Here is a 16754-nt window from a genome sequence, read left to right as displayed (position 1 = left end):
TAAAAAAGATGCTAAAATGTTGAGCCTTCTTCATTTGTCCATGAAGTTAATGAAGGCATTTCAGCCTGACAGACTCCTAACCTTCCTCAGGACAGAGGTAAACAGACACACAGCACACAACTGAAATAGACACTGCCAGGCAACTTTTTATTGGGACAAAGAAACACAATCAGACTCAATACATGAATTCAACATTCCATTACATTAAGGAATTAGATGCCTTGTAGTTTATGAGGTTCTGCTTTACCCTCCTTGAGATCGACGATTTATTTCATTAACATGATTACATGATAGTTTAACAGCCATTGTATTATTTAAAATTGGGCATTTTTACAGATTATAGAAGCAAATGTTTACTCTGTGTGCTTCCCATATTGAACCCAGGTTACTTAAGATCTATGCTCACAATAATAAAGCTAAAGGCTGGATAAAGGTTGCTGTTATTCATGTTTACCATCAATACCTTTTGTTAATGTTTTTTTTAATGATTATGCAAGAAATGAAATGATTGTTCCAGATGCTGGGTTCACTTTGATCAACCTGCATCTCACCAGTAAAGCACAGAATTGCCTCAAACACCTACCCACGGTTATCCCGAGATTATCCCTAAAAATAAGTAGTTGATGAAATCCAGGGGGACTCCCTAGTATAGTAAACTGCTTGTGGTTTATCCTGGCAGAATACATGTTGACCAAATCAGCCATATTTTTTCAAATAAAGACATAACATGTCTTTATAGCACTAACATAGCACTGTGATTATTGCAGTACAGTCATTAGTATTTTCAAAGTTTCAGAATGTCAAATGAGTTTAAGTCAGCGGATTAAAACAAAATACTTTATTCTAAAGAGGGTGTCACATTTAAAAAAAACACAAAGTGTAGGAAGGCAACAAGGAAACAAATGGGATACTTTTAATATCAAGCTCTGCATGGCTACAACTTCAAAACCTACTACAGTAATAATAAGCAGGTCTCATACTAGATTGTTTACCTCTTCAGTAGCAACTGAAATCAGTCTCACTTTATCAGAGGACAGCAATGTTACATGGTTACCAGGTTCTTTCATTTATTAAGTGCCATCAATTCTAAACATGAAACTACAGCTCTATGCCTACCATTTAGGTCACTTGCAAGACTTTAAAAACTTGAATGCACCAAAAGATTCAATTTATACACCCTCAAATACAGATGACTGGACACACTTTTTGAAATTAGTCTATTCAGCTCATTCTGTTAATTATACAGATGCTAGTCAATTGTCTTCAATGGCAAGTGTACATTTAGAAACAAACAAAATTGGTTAAGTGCAAAAAAGCATCCATACAAAATTGTAAGACCAATCAAAGAGTACACTACTGAAAAAAAATACATGAGCACGGTCATTTTTCAATGGCCAACGACAATGTTCCTCCTTTCCGTTGTGTTAATGGCAGTCATACGTGCTTACATTTGCTTTCCAGCACAACAGTATGACTTAGTTATGCTTGTCAGGATTATCTAGCAGAAGTGGAAATAAAGCTCCCATTGCAGAACAGTTTGAGCCATTCCAGGTTTTACTGTGAGCACAGCACCCAGAATCGACTGCTGAGCAATGGCAGTTATTTATATTTCTCACTATAGTTCTTTACACAAAGGGCAAGAAGAAAACGCATTTAGAAGAACACGCGATGATTTGCATAACTTCACTATTAACTCAGTAGTGACAACACCATGCTTGTTGCTGTTCAAGGCTGTGGTACTTAACATCAAAGCGACTGTTGTAACAAGATGTTGCGCGCTACATACTTAAGGATCCCTCCATGCTTAAAAAATGCAATGTCCATTTCATTTTCAAAAAGAGCAAGAACCTTGAATGTCTTTCCTGTGCTTGTCTGAAACAAAAGAAACAAAGTTTGTTAACTGTAAGTTACAAACTACCCTCCAACAAACCCATGAGAAAATGTTTGAGTTCTTAACCTAGAATGTTTTAATGACTCAATACAGAGGCTCTTTTGACAAAGGAAGTAGTGTACTTTCAATTCACTGCAGCATGCAATTTTTTTATAGCACTCCATGCACACTATAAGGTGTATTTAGGTTAAAGTTAACAGGCAGGATTAAAACCTGGCAAATACACTTATAATTCGAACTAGAGCAGCTGAGCTTATACTCAGGAAGAACATCAGTACAGTTCAATCTTACCGCTGCTCTTTAAAAAGTGCCTAAAAGGCCTGGAATTTAATAGAATGTGGGGTTACGTACCTTTACAGTCAGTTCATGTCGTGGTGAGAGGTCTTCAGGGATTGTTAAAGTGTACTTCTCCTTGCCAGAAAGTCCCAATGTGTCAGCATTTTCTCCTGCAAGGAACTGAAGAGGAGCAATCCCAATCCCAACCAGATGGTTCTTGTGCATCTTTTCAAAGCTCTCTGCAATCACAGCCTTTACACCCTGAAAATAATACAAACCACTAATCTCAGAGAAACAAAACTGTTGACAAGGGAAACAAGCCAAACAATGCATTCCTTTTTAAATTCCTTCATCAGGGACAAAGATGTTTAATAAACATTGCATACAGATTAGGAGGTATGATTTAGACTAAAGAAAATGTCCTCCAAAATCTATTTAAAATGATTTTGTATGAAATTATTTAACAAAAACTTTCTACTAAATTAAACCGTTTTCTCTCTCTAACTGTTTAAGAACAATTGTGAAAGCACGAGCCTTGCAATGAGCATAAACAACTTACCAGTAGATAAGGTCCTTTGGCAGCCCAATCTCGAGAGTTTCCAGAGCCGTACTGCTTTCCTGCCAGAATAATCAGCTGGATCCCCTCCCTCTGATACCTGTCTGCTGCCTCATACACGTCCAGCTACAGCAAAGGGAAATTGCAGTCAAATCACAGGATTACTTAAAAAAAAAAACTACAGGGAGCACCACACACAAAAGTTAGCAGGTTCCCATAGACACTGTCTGATACTGGTTAACTAGTGTGGATGATAGTATCATCAGGCAACCCCCTCATGTCTTCCTATTACAGAAGACTCAATCCATTTAACCAATTATAATTTGCATGAGTAATGGTGTTGACACAAAGGAAAGAGCAGCAGTGTACTAGTAAACTGAAATGGATCTGTGCGGTGGGGTGAGCCTAATGGTTAGTCAAAAGTATTTGTAGCTAAAATGGGGTGTGTTAGCAGTGCACTCCCTGGGTCATTTCATCTGGAGAAGACATGGGGTGAAATGAAAAGGAAGTAAAGAAGTAACAAACTTCCTGGGAGGCAAGGCAAACAAAAAAACAAACAAAAAAAAAACACATCCAACACAAAGTGTTAAAGAAACACAGTGCAAGCACACTTACGGTTTGCCCTGATGGTATGTGCACAGTTTTCGGTGCTGTTTTTCCAATAAACCGGTTGTACAACTTGATGCTGGCAAATGTACCCCGTGTCATCACCGCATCGTTTCCCCTCCGAGCTCCGTACGAGTTGAATTCTCGAGGTGTGAGTCTGAAAGAGATAATTCGAGAAAGTGTTATTACCAAAGTGTTGATCAAGCCTACATGATAATGTATAAAACATATACCCAGCCATTTTCTTACCGTTTGCTTATCAGGTATTTAGCAGCAGCACTGACCCGGGCAATACTTCCAGCGGGTGAAATGTGATCCGTCGTAACCACATCTCCCAAAAACAGCAAGACATGGGCATTCTCGATGGACTGAGGGCACACAGGCTCTTTGGTCTGAAAAATGTTTTTTTTATAGCATTTTAGCCATTTCATAATGTTATAATAAGAATGACAACATCAGGCTTACAGCAGAATTTAAATAAAGCACACCAGGTATAAACCTCAATACAATCATATACAATAGAGACAAGTGAAACAAAATACAATGCATAAATATTAGACACTACACAAAACTCTTCAAGTCTACACAATTATAATGATGTGGCACTTCTTGAAGACTATCATATTAATTAATGCTGGGACAAATATTCATTCACATATTTAAACAAACAAAATGTGCTCAGTGGCAAAAACGGCACAAATATTGTGTTCCACTGTGTTTGCAGCATAATTATAATAACAACACCACCACTTACAAGTTTATGAAAAAACGAAGGACACCGAATATACGTAGATTTGGGGTCCCATGGGAACAAAACAGATTCTGGAGCTTCAAGACTATTCCATCGTTTGTTTTCTTTCTGTAAATGAAATACAAATGCAAAAGTCAGTTTACACAACTCGAACGTCTTAGATGTGATAAAGACCCAGACAGCTTTGTCTATCGCTGACCTCTATTCTATCTTTCAGTTGTTTAAACATGGACGGGATAACCTTCTGCTCTTCAGCCTGCTGTAGCTCGTCACGGGTGGGCCAGATATCACGCAAATACACTGCTCTGCCTTCTGAATTTACACCTGAAAGAAAAAAAAAAAAAAAACACACCTGAATGATTCTGCAACCATTCGTTCCACATTGTGCTCAATACCAACACAGTGCCACATTACGGTATAAAAAAAAGTTGATGCAGACTAGTCACACAAACGCAATTGAAACACTAGTTCCAATTCCAGTATTTTTGGTTATGTTATGAATACTATGTTGATTTTTAAAGTGAATGATGTTATGAGGGGAAACCTAGCAATTGACTACTATGGATTGAGACTAATATATCCAGTTTTCTAATTAAAGCAGTATGCTGTATTCTCTTTAAACCAATAGTGTTAGTTTTAGTTTAACTAGAAAATTTATCAATAAAATTGATTTAAAATAATTTTCTCCATATAAAAAGTGTGTTTGTTTTAAGAAGTAAATATTTAGCATTAGCACAATTATTCAAACTAATGCTTAACATAACAGCACTTACCTAAGGGTTCAGTTTCAAAGTCTATACTAACAGTGCCAGCTATGGCATAAGCTACCACTAGTGGTGGCGAGGCGAGGTAGTTGGCACGGACACAGTCACACAGACGCCCCTCAAAGTTCCGGTTGCCAGACAGCACTCCACATGCTACTAAATCACCCTGCAAGGAAAGCACAAGAACCAGATTTTGTATTAAAAGAAGACATAACCGACAAAGAGGGATATTAAAACACTGTTTTGGCAGTTTACTGCATTATTGACAAAAACATGCAGATATTTTAAATGCAGCAATATAGATGGAAGGCTTCTGCTGCTTTCTGGGTCCTAATCACTCTCTGTGCTGTAGTTCAAACTCACCCCATTGGTCTAGCTGCTCCCAGTTCATGTTAAACAACAGCACATACACCTGGAAGTGATTGGCTTCAATAGAGTTGTATTTGAAATACAGTGCACTCTGTTTTGAAGAATCAACCGCATATAGTGATTAAAACCACTGGGACAAAATCATTCCTATAATACAATGTAAAAATACTTAGCTTTCAAGAATCAAGCAATCCGCTCATAAAGAATCATTCTGGGGCAAACTGACTACATGCAATATGGCACTTGATCAGGTGCAATGACGTATACAGAGTTAAACTAGGCACCCTCACGAGACAATCAACTCTCAAGTATACTGTAGTAAAATAGGATTCTGCAGCCTTGAGTAAACATAATCGTGATCATATAACAAGCTGCTTACCCACAAGGACTTGTTTTGAATGTATTGTCCTCAGTGACTGAGCACCATTGACATCTGTATACTGTATTTAAATTGCTGATGGCAAGCTTTTGTTAACTGTAATGCGACAAAGTGGCTGAGGACGAGTCAGGGAACAAGCTCTTATCATTCTCATACTAAGTTTGATTCTGCAACACAGTAATCCTATTGGTCCGCTTTTAAGAATCTAAACGCCCAGGACAGATGCAATTCTTATAAACACAGTGCACTGTATTTGCATATCTTCAAGAGAATGGAAAACCACTGACACTGAAAGCTCATACAAGTTATGAAAATGTATTCTGTGTATCTTGTACAAGATGAGTTTTAGTGTTACTGCCCATTTGCTACCTGAACAATAAGTTTGAAATATGTTTAAAAGCTTCACCTGTTTAATAGCATCTACAACAGCCTCTGGAAGAGGAGCAGTATTTCCAACGCAGGTTTCACATCCATAACCAATAACCTCGAACCTGTAAAAAAAATAAAAATAAAAATAAAAAAGGAAATTGAGAGAAATTGTACTGCAGATAAACAAGGTACTATCCAAAACATAATTCATTAAAAAAAAAGTGCATTTGCAAAAATCTTATCCCCACCAAAAACTGAACTTAACAAAAATCTGAATTATTTCAAAAGAATGTGAAATTACAATATCATCAAGAATGCCAGTACCAAGTCTCATTCAAATTAGAAGAATGGTTTTCAAGAGCTAGCCAACAGTGTAGCATTCATAAAGGAAGCATACCACCACTATACACCCCCCATACAGGAGGATAAATAAAACAAGAAACAGCCCCAATATTTTAGGGATAAACTCTGAAGAACCACTAAACTAGGCATTTGGATTCCACAGATCATTACTCCCTGTAGTCTCTGTAGCAAAAGCCACTACCTACCCCAGCTGACTGAGGTAAGGTAAAACACCACTGGCACTAATGTAGTGTGTAACCATTCCACTTCCAGGCGACAGACTTGTCCTTATGTAAGGCTGAACACCCAGGCCTGCCTCCACTGCCTTTTTAGCTAATAGACCTGAAACAAACACAAGAATAACTGTCATCCCCTTCAAAACAGGTACCTGTGGCTAAACAAAGCAGTCCCAATGTAATAATTAATGTGATCTTCAAAAAACTGGCTTCTACATACAAGTAGAATGTAGAAGCAGCCATATTAGGCTGGAGGTAAAGGAGCTTTAAATAACCCAGACATTTAAGGAAAGCAACAGCAGCATTGTCAAACCAATAATTTGTACTGCATGAGACTCCTTCAACTTGGAGAAGAGAATCCTGGAATATCTGTGAACAGTTTACAGTAAAATCAGAGTAATGGGCAAATGTGATATATAACCATGGGAAACGGGGGCCAGATATGTTTTAAATATATAGTCCTATCTCTCAAATGTTTTCTTAAATTGGTATTGAAAGTGCAAGCACAGTATCCTACTGTATGTCATCAGGGAATATTTAAACCATTGACTCTCACCTGCAGCAAGCATGACAGATGGATTGCAGTTGTTTGTACAGCTGATCACTGCAGCTACTACAACAGAACCATGGGCAAGTTTATACTCTGTTCCTTTGTGCATAAAAGGAATAACTTCGTTTTGTTTTTCAGCAGGAATGTGAAACCCCTTGAAACCAATCTGAAAATAAATGCAGAATTAGCCAATTAAATACATTAGTAAAATATGCCTTGGGGTGAATTAATACAGAAGAGTTTTAGATCATTAACATTATGGTAAACGTGAATTATATTTAACGGTAATTTACTTTAAGCGTTATCGAAGAACATTATAATAATTAAAACACATCAGTCAAAGGTAAGTCAGCGATTGATACTCAAATGCGAGTCAATGAGTCCAGTTTCTGTGAGTAAGTGATTTTTTTTTAAATTTAAAAACAAACAAGGACTCAAACTCCCAGAAGCAACTCACCTGTTTTGGATGCGTTCCCTCAATGGGAAGTGCAGCACTGAAGTAAAGCACTTCCAAATGACACTGTACAAGTACAGTACAAACCAAGCTCCGCTTACCTTTTCCTTTAAGCACTTCTGAAAATCCTTCTTTGTGTCAGTCACTGCTACCCTGTCCTGGGGTCTCTTAGGACCGCTCACATGCGGAATGATTGAGCTTAGATTTATTTCTATAACCTAAAAGAGAATTGAGTCCATTCATTGATACCTGGTATTTTTTCAAGACAATACACCGTCTTAAAGACTTAAACATGATTATTGATGTTAAGTACATAGATCTACAATGGATTTGTTCTTTGAACCTGGAATTGTAAACCGGAGCTATATTTTGTTGCATAAAAATTCCCTCATGTTTAATATGCTTTACCATCCCTCTATACACTTTACTATGTTGTACCATGCTTTCACAATGTTTTATCACACTGCCTAAGTCTTATACAGGTATGTCCAAGCCATTATTCCAGGAAACAATAACTCAATTAATTATTAAAATGTACATTCATTTTTTGGACGGTATAACAGGAACGATAATCTGGAAAAAGATTTAAGAACATGTCTCGTCATGTATGCTGGTCATTAGGGAATCACCAGGCACACCCAGTTTGCATTCAATGACACAAAGCCAGCAGTGAAAAGTGCAAAACCAACTATACACAGACATAGATCTTTGCATTTACTATGCAAACTCACAACCAGGGCATTTCTTCCTTACTCTTCAGTGCGATAAATCCAAATAAAACCAATTTCCTTCTAAAAACCAAAACCCTCACCTGTGAATATTCCGGATCTTCTGAGGGATTCTGGTAACGTCTGAACAATTTCACAGCTTTAAGATAGGCTTCTATTATATCAAGTTTCTCTTCATCAAAGTCTAAAACAAAGAGATAAAATAAAATTAACTGCAGTACAAATTTCTTACTAAATCTAAAACAGACAAAAGGTTCAGGGCTTTCAATGAAGTCTGTTAAAAGCATGCATGCCTGGGGACATCTGAACTGGTTTAAGGAGATAGCCACAAAGTATTGACCACAGGTTTACAAAAACATACTTAGATTTTGTTCATTTAATGATTGGTTTCTTACTTGTCTGTTTTAGGTGCTTAAGTGTAACATCATCGACTGGGAAAAAGCTCACAGTGGCACTGTACTCAGGACACATGTTGGCAATTGTAGTCCTGTCTCCGGCAGACAGCTGCGAAACCCCTGGCCCAAAGAACTCCACAAATTTACCAGCAATTCCTGCTTGTCTAAGGTGCTGGAAATAGAAAGTAAAATGTATGAAGACCAGAAAAAAATGAAAAAGAACTAAGATCTAATATCACAATAATCTCCCTACCTTAGTAATGCCCAAGACAATATCTATTGATGTGGCAAGTGTGCTTATGGATCCAACAAGCTTGCACCCAACCACCTGGGGCAACGTCAAAGAGACAGGCTGGCCCAGCATAACAGCTTCTGATTCAATACCTCCAACCCCTAAAATAGAGGAGAAAATGTTAGCAGCAAGCATTTGCTTATTACAGGAGGGCTCGTACCCAGGGTCAACACTATAATTCGGGTCTCTGTACTATAATGCTTGTGGGAAAGTGTGCTTGCAAAATGTCTTTATTGTCAATGCCCAAACACAAGGTATTGCCAGGAATGAGCCAGGATTTGTAAGCAAGAAGTAAAATACAAGCCAAGTTATGAATTTGGCAAATGGGAAAATGCTAGGAATGGGGGAAACACTAAATTAATCTGAAGTTAGCAACTCAATTCTAGAACTTTATTTTTACATATATTCAATCAGAAAAAAAAAAAAAAAGTTTTAAATGATACCTACCCCATCCTAATATTCCAAGGCCGTTAATCATAGTGGTATGCGAGTCTGTACCCACCACACTATCAGGGTACAAAAAGCCACCATCATCACGCACAATGTGGGACAAGTACTCTAGATTCACCTGGTGCACAACCCCAGTCTCAGGGGGTATCACCGTCACATTTTTAAAGACTTTAGAGCACCACTGTGGGAAGAATGAAAGTGAAACATTAGTTGTTAACTTCAAACCTTACTAGCACAGATATGTACTATACTACATTGTATTGAAGGTGTTTTAAGAAGAACTTCTGTATAAATCACAACTTTAAGTACAACTGCTCCTACTTTTATTTCTGTTGACATTACACCTAGCAAACCTATCCTCAGAGTTTGCATTTATGTACAATCGAATAAACAGCCGATTTTATACAAAAATAATGGCGGAAACTTAACCCTGAAATCTTGCACACTTTCAAGCCCTGTACTATAAATAGTCCATGAGGGTGCAAAGAAAAAATACCATGTAATTAGTTAATTAATATACCTTAAAAAACTGTAGCCTTTCTTTATTCCTGTTGAATTCAGCATCTTGGCTCTTTAATGCTGTTTCTGGCCTTTGATAAAGACAAAAATTGAATTAAATACAAATCTATTGAAACACATAAAATGAGCGTCTACAGTGTAAATGCCTGGCCTGTAATAAATTTTAAAACAAAGGAAAAAAAAATTGGATTTATGAAAAGCTATTAAAACTAAAGCCAATGTAAATGTAGGAAGCAGTGATCATACTCAGACACAGGCTGAAGATGGAAAGGGCAGAGTACTGGTGAGTTTTCAATCTGGACAGCAGCCCTTCCTGGCGTTTTTGTGCTTGGCTCTTCATTACATGATCCTTTACAGCCCCCCTGTCCTCCACACTGGGAGCTGCGTGGCTGTGATTTGGCAGGAGAAGACTTGGCAGCTGATCCCTGCTTCTCACCTCCTCCAGGGTTTGGGGCATTCTGAATTGCACTGTTACAGAGCAACATATTTAACAGACATAATAGCACAGCACATGCAGAGGGTCAGTACAGTAGGCCAGTACACAAATGTCCTGCCAATTGCTTGCACAGGATGCATGGAACATCCTTTCATGCTGTGATTATGCAAAAAGGAAATCGTGCATAGATAAGCTGAAAACTTTTCATATGTAAAACATTACTTGAGGATTGTATAGATAATATCACTGAATACAAAGTATTTAATAAAAGCAGCTGAGCAGAGAATGGATGAAAAACATTAGAAATACATCACACACAAAAAATTATTACATTACCATTTACTGAAGTCGATTTGCAATGAATGGTCTACAATGAGATCAGTTGGGCACAGAGGGTTAACCTGATAAGGATCCCCTCCGAGTCTCATCACTGCATCTCTCATGGCAGCAAAATCTACCAGTGCTGGAATACCCCTAAAAAAAACAAACATGTCATCACCCACATTTTAAACTAGAGGGCCGCATCCTCCCAGTTCAGATCTATTATTACACGGCAAAACTCACGTGAAATCCTGAAGGAGAATACGAGCAGGAGAGAAGGGCACTTCTGCATTGTTCTGCTGTTGCTTCCAGTTGAGAATGTTCAAGACATCCTCCTTCTTTACATAGAAACCATCACACTTCCGGATGGCTGCTTCAAGCAGCACACGGATTGAAAAAGGCAAGGACTCTGCCAGAAAAAAAATGACATGGATAAATATATTGCAAAGCTTTAATCAATTTTATAATTTCTTAAAGTAAAAAAAAGAAAGCAGTACAATTGACAGCTTTTCTTTTGTTTACTGTACCTACCATATCTGGGGTCATTAAGCTTCTGAGGACTAAAAAACTTCTTGTCTTCATTCTTTTCACTTTTGAGTATTTCAATTAAATCTTGGAAAGGGTGCTCTGAAAAACAAAAACAGCAAACAGAAACTTACTTAAATAATACTTCCACAAACAGTAAGTTCCAACAACCGCTTTGGATAACACTGAGTGACTGTAAATCTCAAGTGTATTGTACACTGGACTGAAAGAGTTGTCAATATCCTATGAAAAAAAAAACTTTTAAAAATAAATCACGTTCAATACAGGAATAGCAAGAGTCTGTCTTTGAGCAGCTAATTCACAACAACTCACGTAGGTCTTTAAACATCCCTCCACATCAACCACCACACAGTTTGCCACAATTTTCAATCTCAACTTGGAAGGCCAAGGACTGAATGGCAGTACATATTCAGGACTGAACAGGTAAGTTGCAATTACAAAACTCGTGGCGCCTAACAGCTTCTAGCCTCTCTGTAGCCAGTGCCAGGCTCCCACATTACAGGCGCTCTAAACTGACCAAAAGAAAAGCAGCATGTCAGTAACACACATCCCCAGCCACAGCTGGAAATTAAAAATGAAACTCCTCAGTAGGCTGAAGTTATTGACCATGACGACAACAGCACGTATGGCACAGTATAGAATAAGAATTAGTACTGAAATATTGAATCACATTTGATAAGCAATTCTTTAGATACGTAAGTGTAACATAGACAGGCGGGTGGATGAAGGTACAGCGACACCCCCATACATCCCCAGTTTCTGATCTTTACAATAACCAACGTTAATGCCAAGTTTCATAACAATGGATAAACGTTCCTTCAGGTACATGCAAAAAGCTTTGAAGTGTAACCCTGCATACAAGCCCTCCACATGGGATATCATCCCCAGCAAGGGACGAAACGTCTACTAATGGCCACTGGTCACCTTTCTGTTTAGATTATTAGGTCAATAAACGCAATTCACATCCATTGTTTATTTGTAGCAATTCCAAGTCTAAAAGATGCTGGATCTCTTGGGATCACCGACAGATATTCCCGGTCTTAGTTAAATATTAAAGCCTTTTTTGAGTCAATCATGGGTTACCCAAGGTCAGCTTAAAATGAAAACAATGAGTTACGTGTTTACTTACCACTATTTGCTTTAAAAAAATAAATAAAATAAAAAACCCATATGGCTGAATCCACTCACTTGCAATGTGTGTTTGTGACTGGTGAAGAACGACTGGATTTGTGATTCTGGATTTCTCAGCACCATCTTACTGCCCGTATTTAGCAGTCAGTGTCCATACAGCAAAGAAAATGCGCAGATAAATTATCCATGACCTTTAGAAACATTAATTGCTGGGAAAGAATGTTTTCTATGAACTAGAATATATATGTATATTTACTTGTGTGGGGGTGGGTAATTTGATTATAGCTGCTGAGCGTGTGGGGAATTGGTTCAATAAATGTTACGGTGCAATATCAGCTTCCTTCTTTCATTTTCTTTTGTGGGGGTCAGGAAGTTGTCCTAATTTTGTAGTTGTGATTTTTCCCAGGGGTAAAATAGGGTGTAGTAGGGGTAACTTGACTTAAATATTTACCTGGCACCCCAGATAGCAAACCATTACAACCTAACCAACCAATGTATCTACCTGTCAACTGAATTTTGGGGAGGTAAATCTACATAATAAACCCAATATTCTATGTTTGAGGAGCCGAAATGCTTTATATTGCTATAGCACGACAATCAATAATAGAATATTATCATATCTTTATCAATATACAGTATATGAGTGAAGGCCCTTTGTTAAGTATATTCCATCTGCAACACTGGAATTCTGTTTCAGTGTTTATTTGCTTCACAGCCATATTGCTTGTGGTCAATAATGCAAATAAAAATAATTGTTGTTTTATTGCAAGACCAACTTTTTGTACAGCAGTTCAAAGTAACATTATAGCTAAAATGTAAGGCTGTAGTCATTGCATACCCCATAAGTTATCATTAAAGTATATGCAGTATTATGAAAGTACTCATGACTTTATGGTAATGTTACATTTAACTCACCCAAAATACATGTTACTCACATGGGTGACAAAGTAAGGACATGCACATTTTGAAAAGAGTTTTGAAACACACTTTAAAGTAGTGGTGGGCAACCCGCAGCCCACAACGCATCTCCCTGAAGCGCCCTCGCCCATCCGAAAAAATAAATCTCTGTGACAGAAATACAATGAACCTTGGTTGTAAACCTTCCTCACGATCTGTGAGGGTACTAAGTGAGGATGGTTTTTTTGGACGGGAAACAATGCAGCAGTCACACTTTTTTTTTTTCGGACAGTTCTTTCCCCGGGTCGTGAAGTCAGTCAGTCTGGAAAAAGGTGAGACTCCATTGCAAGAACGTATTGACCTGGAAGGGAAACAATGCAGCAGTCACACACTTTTTTGGACAGTTCTTTCCCAGGGTCAGGAAGTCAGTCAGTCTGGAAGAAGGTGAGACTCCGTTGCAAGAACGTATTGACCTGGAAGGGAAACAATGCAGCAGTCGCAGATTGCAAAGGCAGCTGCATTCGTTTACAAAGGCGTCATGCGTGATGGCATATAAGTGGGATGGATAATCGTAATCTGTTCCTTCACATTTGGTTTGTAGTGAGTAGAACCAGAAGGACAACAAAAGTGGATTGTTGCCAGAAATCGTGAGTGTTGTGTTTTTGTTTGTACTTTACCAGACAGTTAACACAGTTCCGGAGCTATCGTTAATGCTCTTTCACTGATGAACAGAAAATCAAAACGTGAACATACAGTGTTTCTTTAAAAAGTGAATAATTTACTGTGTTAGAGAGTGAATTCTTCTCTGTTGTTGTAACATAGTTTTAAAGAAAAAAGATAAAATAAATGGATCGATTTGTTACAAGTGTGACCGAGCTGCTTCTACTTGGGTTCTTGCCCCTTTAAAAATGACCCCCGACACAAGAAATTTAGTTTTTCTAAGCATTTAGGCTCTATTTTTAATACTACAAATTAAATAAACAAAACAAAAATAAACACCTAGCTCTACTCAAGCAATAACACAGTTTTTACAAATAACACAAAAAGGCTTTACACAGTACCTTTGAAGTTGCATATGCTTGAGCACACAATCAAGCGGGCTTCTTCACACAGCAGCCCTGAGCACTGTCTGCTTCCTTTAAATACCCTGCACCTGGCTCTAATTTACAATGGTAGCCAGGTGCAGGTGATAATTAAACAATAAAATAATTTAACAATTTAGTGTAGCAGGGAGATTTTAACCCTCTCCTTGCCACAAACACACATTTCTCAAGCAAAGGGTTCCCTGCCCTGTCGCACAAGTTCAGGTGGAAAAGATTACCAGCTACTTCAGAAAGCCATGAAGGAAATGCCAAAAAGCAAAAGACTGGTGATGAAGGCAGGGCTGTTCAAGAGAGCTGGGAGTTGGATTTTTTTATTATTTGCAAGGAAGCACCGTCGATTCCAGTTCAATATTCAGACACTACGAAACTCGCCATTCTGCCTATGAAGCAAAGTTTCCCTCGGGATCTGCCCTACGCACTAGGCAGCTTGCAGTGCTTAAGAGTGGCTTTGCTTCACAACAGCAAGTGCTTAAAAGTGCTGTGGGAACATGGGGACTTTGGCAAGCTACTGCATTGCTTACATGAAAATGTATAATTTTGGCTTGTAATTGCAGTAAAGGGAGTCTTGCGGCACATGGGGTTGTACGAGGGCCAAACCTGAGGTCACTCAGCATGAAATTGAGTTATTTTGAAAAACCTCAGCCAACATCAGTTATTATACTAAAGAGGCCATATGGTCCTCTATAGTGGAGAAAGTCAATGCTGTGGGTGTTACCACAAGGACAGTCAACCTGGTGATGAAAACGGGGCAGGACCTGCAGCGGCAAACAAAATCAAAACTCACAACACAGCAGAGGCCTGCAGCAGGAACAGGAGAAGGCACGCCACAGCTGACACCGCTGGAGAGGCTAAAGTCCCACTTTACAATAGGTAAACTCAATGACCCAAAATATTATCTGGAGCACTGCTCCTCCTCAGATATAAAACTTGAAAACTGTTCAACTATATTATATTGTACTAAAAATAAATTACTGTAAGACATAGTTTTCTTAAATTAAATATGCATTCTCTTATTTGTTTTTTGACCCACCGTTTTACATTTCTGCAATTCTATATTTCTGCTGTAACTGCAAAATAGAAGTTGTACTGCACACTATAAAGATCAAATGTGACACTGACGGCACAGCAAGTGGGTTGTAAATGAAACGGATTTAAAAAAAAAAAGTATTCATATATTTAAAAACGTTATTCCTTCCACGTAAAAAAAAAAATAGTTGTTTCATGCATCAGTATAATACATATATATTTATATAATTGAAATGTACATCATCTACAGCTGCAAGTTGCAGTACTGTGCTGTGTGGAGGTGCTAGCTTTGGTGAATGTAAACCACTAGCCCAGTTAACAACATCTTCATTCTGAATAAAATAAGAGATACTAGCTGGCATCAAAGACTTATGTTGTAGTAGACTGGGTACAGGATTACGCAACACCACAATTTAAGTTTATGCAAACGCCTAAAATGGTTTCTAAAGAGTGGAGATCCACCCTTGCTTTATCTTTGTTATCCGATACATTGCACACCACTAGTGCGTGCTGTGGAAAGATAATAACATTATAGACAACGCTATAATTTCAAACTGCAGTTATATTCGTGTTGTGTACCGTTTTATCATAATACATCAAAGCTAGCACAGACAATCGAGAAAAGAGTCGATAAAAGTCTCTACAATTCAGCACACGCTCAACTGATTAAAGTATGTTCTACTGCAATACAGATGTATGCGCAGAATGTCCACGTGAGGTTATGGTAAAAAAAATACATAATTTCATTCTCAATTAAACCCTTAAATATAATCGACTGTCAACAACACAAAAGAATACACACACAGCAGTTTAAAAAAAACAGCCAGTCAGCTGTCAACACCAGTACTCCCCCCCCCCCCCCCCCCCCCCCCCCCCAAGAAAGATTATGGCCTGGACTACAGTTATGTTACTTTTGAATTGCATAGACTGTAACAGTGAAACCGGGAAATGTGTGTTTACTTTAATGATTTTTAATCAAAAGCTAAAACAACAGTGACACTAACAACCCCCCTTCATTTTCCGGTTTGTCAAGGATGAAAAAAGACGGAATTCAAATTACTTTTTCATAACAAACAAAAAAAAGACAAAGGCCACCTAACCAATTTGATATGCAATCATTATAGATATATATATATATATATATATATATATATATATATATATATATATATATATATATATATATACATCCCTAAACGCGTGTTAAGCCTTAGTAAACTACGGTATCAGTGTTATTTTATTTCGCTGAGGCCCCTTACCTGAAGCTTCTACAGCGAGCGCCATGACGGAATCTGAACAAGACACGAACTCCTCTCTCCCCCATAGCAACACCTCCCTGCCTCCCGACCAATCAGCGCACACCGTGC

At 38.1% G+C, this 16754-nt stretch overlaps 1 protein-coding gene across 1 annotated transcript; it reads right to left on the bottom strand.

The window, feature by feature from the left end:
- Nucleotides 1-128: 128 nt before the first annotated feature.
- LOC121294945 (iron-responsive element-binding protein 2-like) lies at nt 129-16747 on the bottom strand. The gene is made up of 22 exons (XM_041219181.1): nt 16647-16747; nt 11216-11311; nt 10928-11093; nt 10700-10837; nt 10174-10395; nt 9929-9998; nt 9406-9589; nt 8920-9059; nt 8667-8838; nt 8355-8455; nt 7645-7761; nt 7096-7255; nt 6510-6645; nt 5999-6083; nt 4854-5010; nt 4280-4404; nt 4084-4188; nt 3579-3721; nt 3339-3486; nt 2727-2849; nt 2243-2428; nt 129-1872 (listed from the first exon to the last, which is right to left on the bottom strand). Exons 1-22 carry the CDS (start codon nt 16669-16671, stop codon nt 1747-1749), a joined length of 2925 nt encoding a protein of 974 aa, XP_041075115.1. The 5' UTR covers nt 16672-16747; the 3' UTR covers nt 129-1746.
- Nucleotides 16748-16754: the final 7 nt, after the last annotated feature.

The sequence above is a fragment of the Polyodon spathula genome, chromosome 19 (assembly GCF_017654505.1).
Source record: "Polyodon spathula isolate WHYD16114869_AA chromosome 19, ASM1765450v1, whole genome shotgun sequence".
Classification (NCBI taxonomy): Eukaryota; Metazoa; Chordata; class Actinopteri; order Acipenseriformes; family Polyodontidae; genus Polyodon; species Polyodon spathula.
This window is presented reverse-complemented; position numbering and strand designations above follow the sequence as displayed.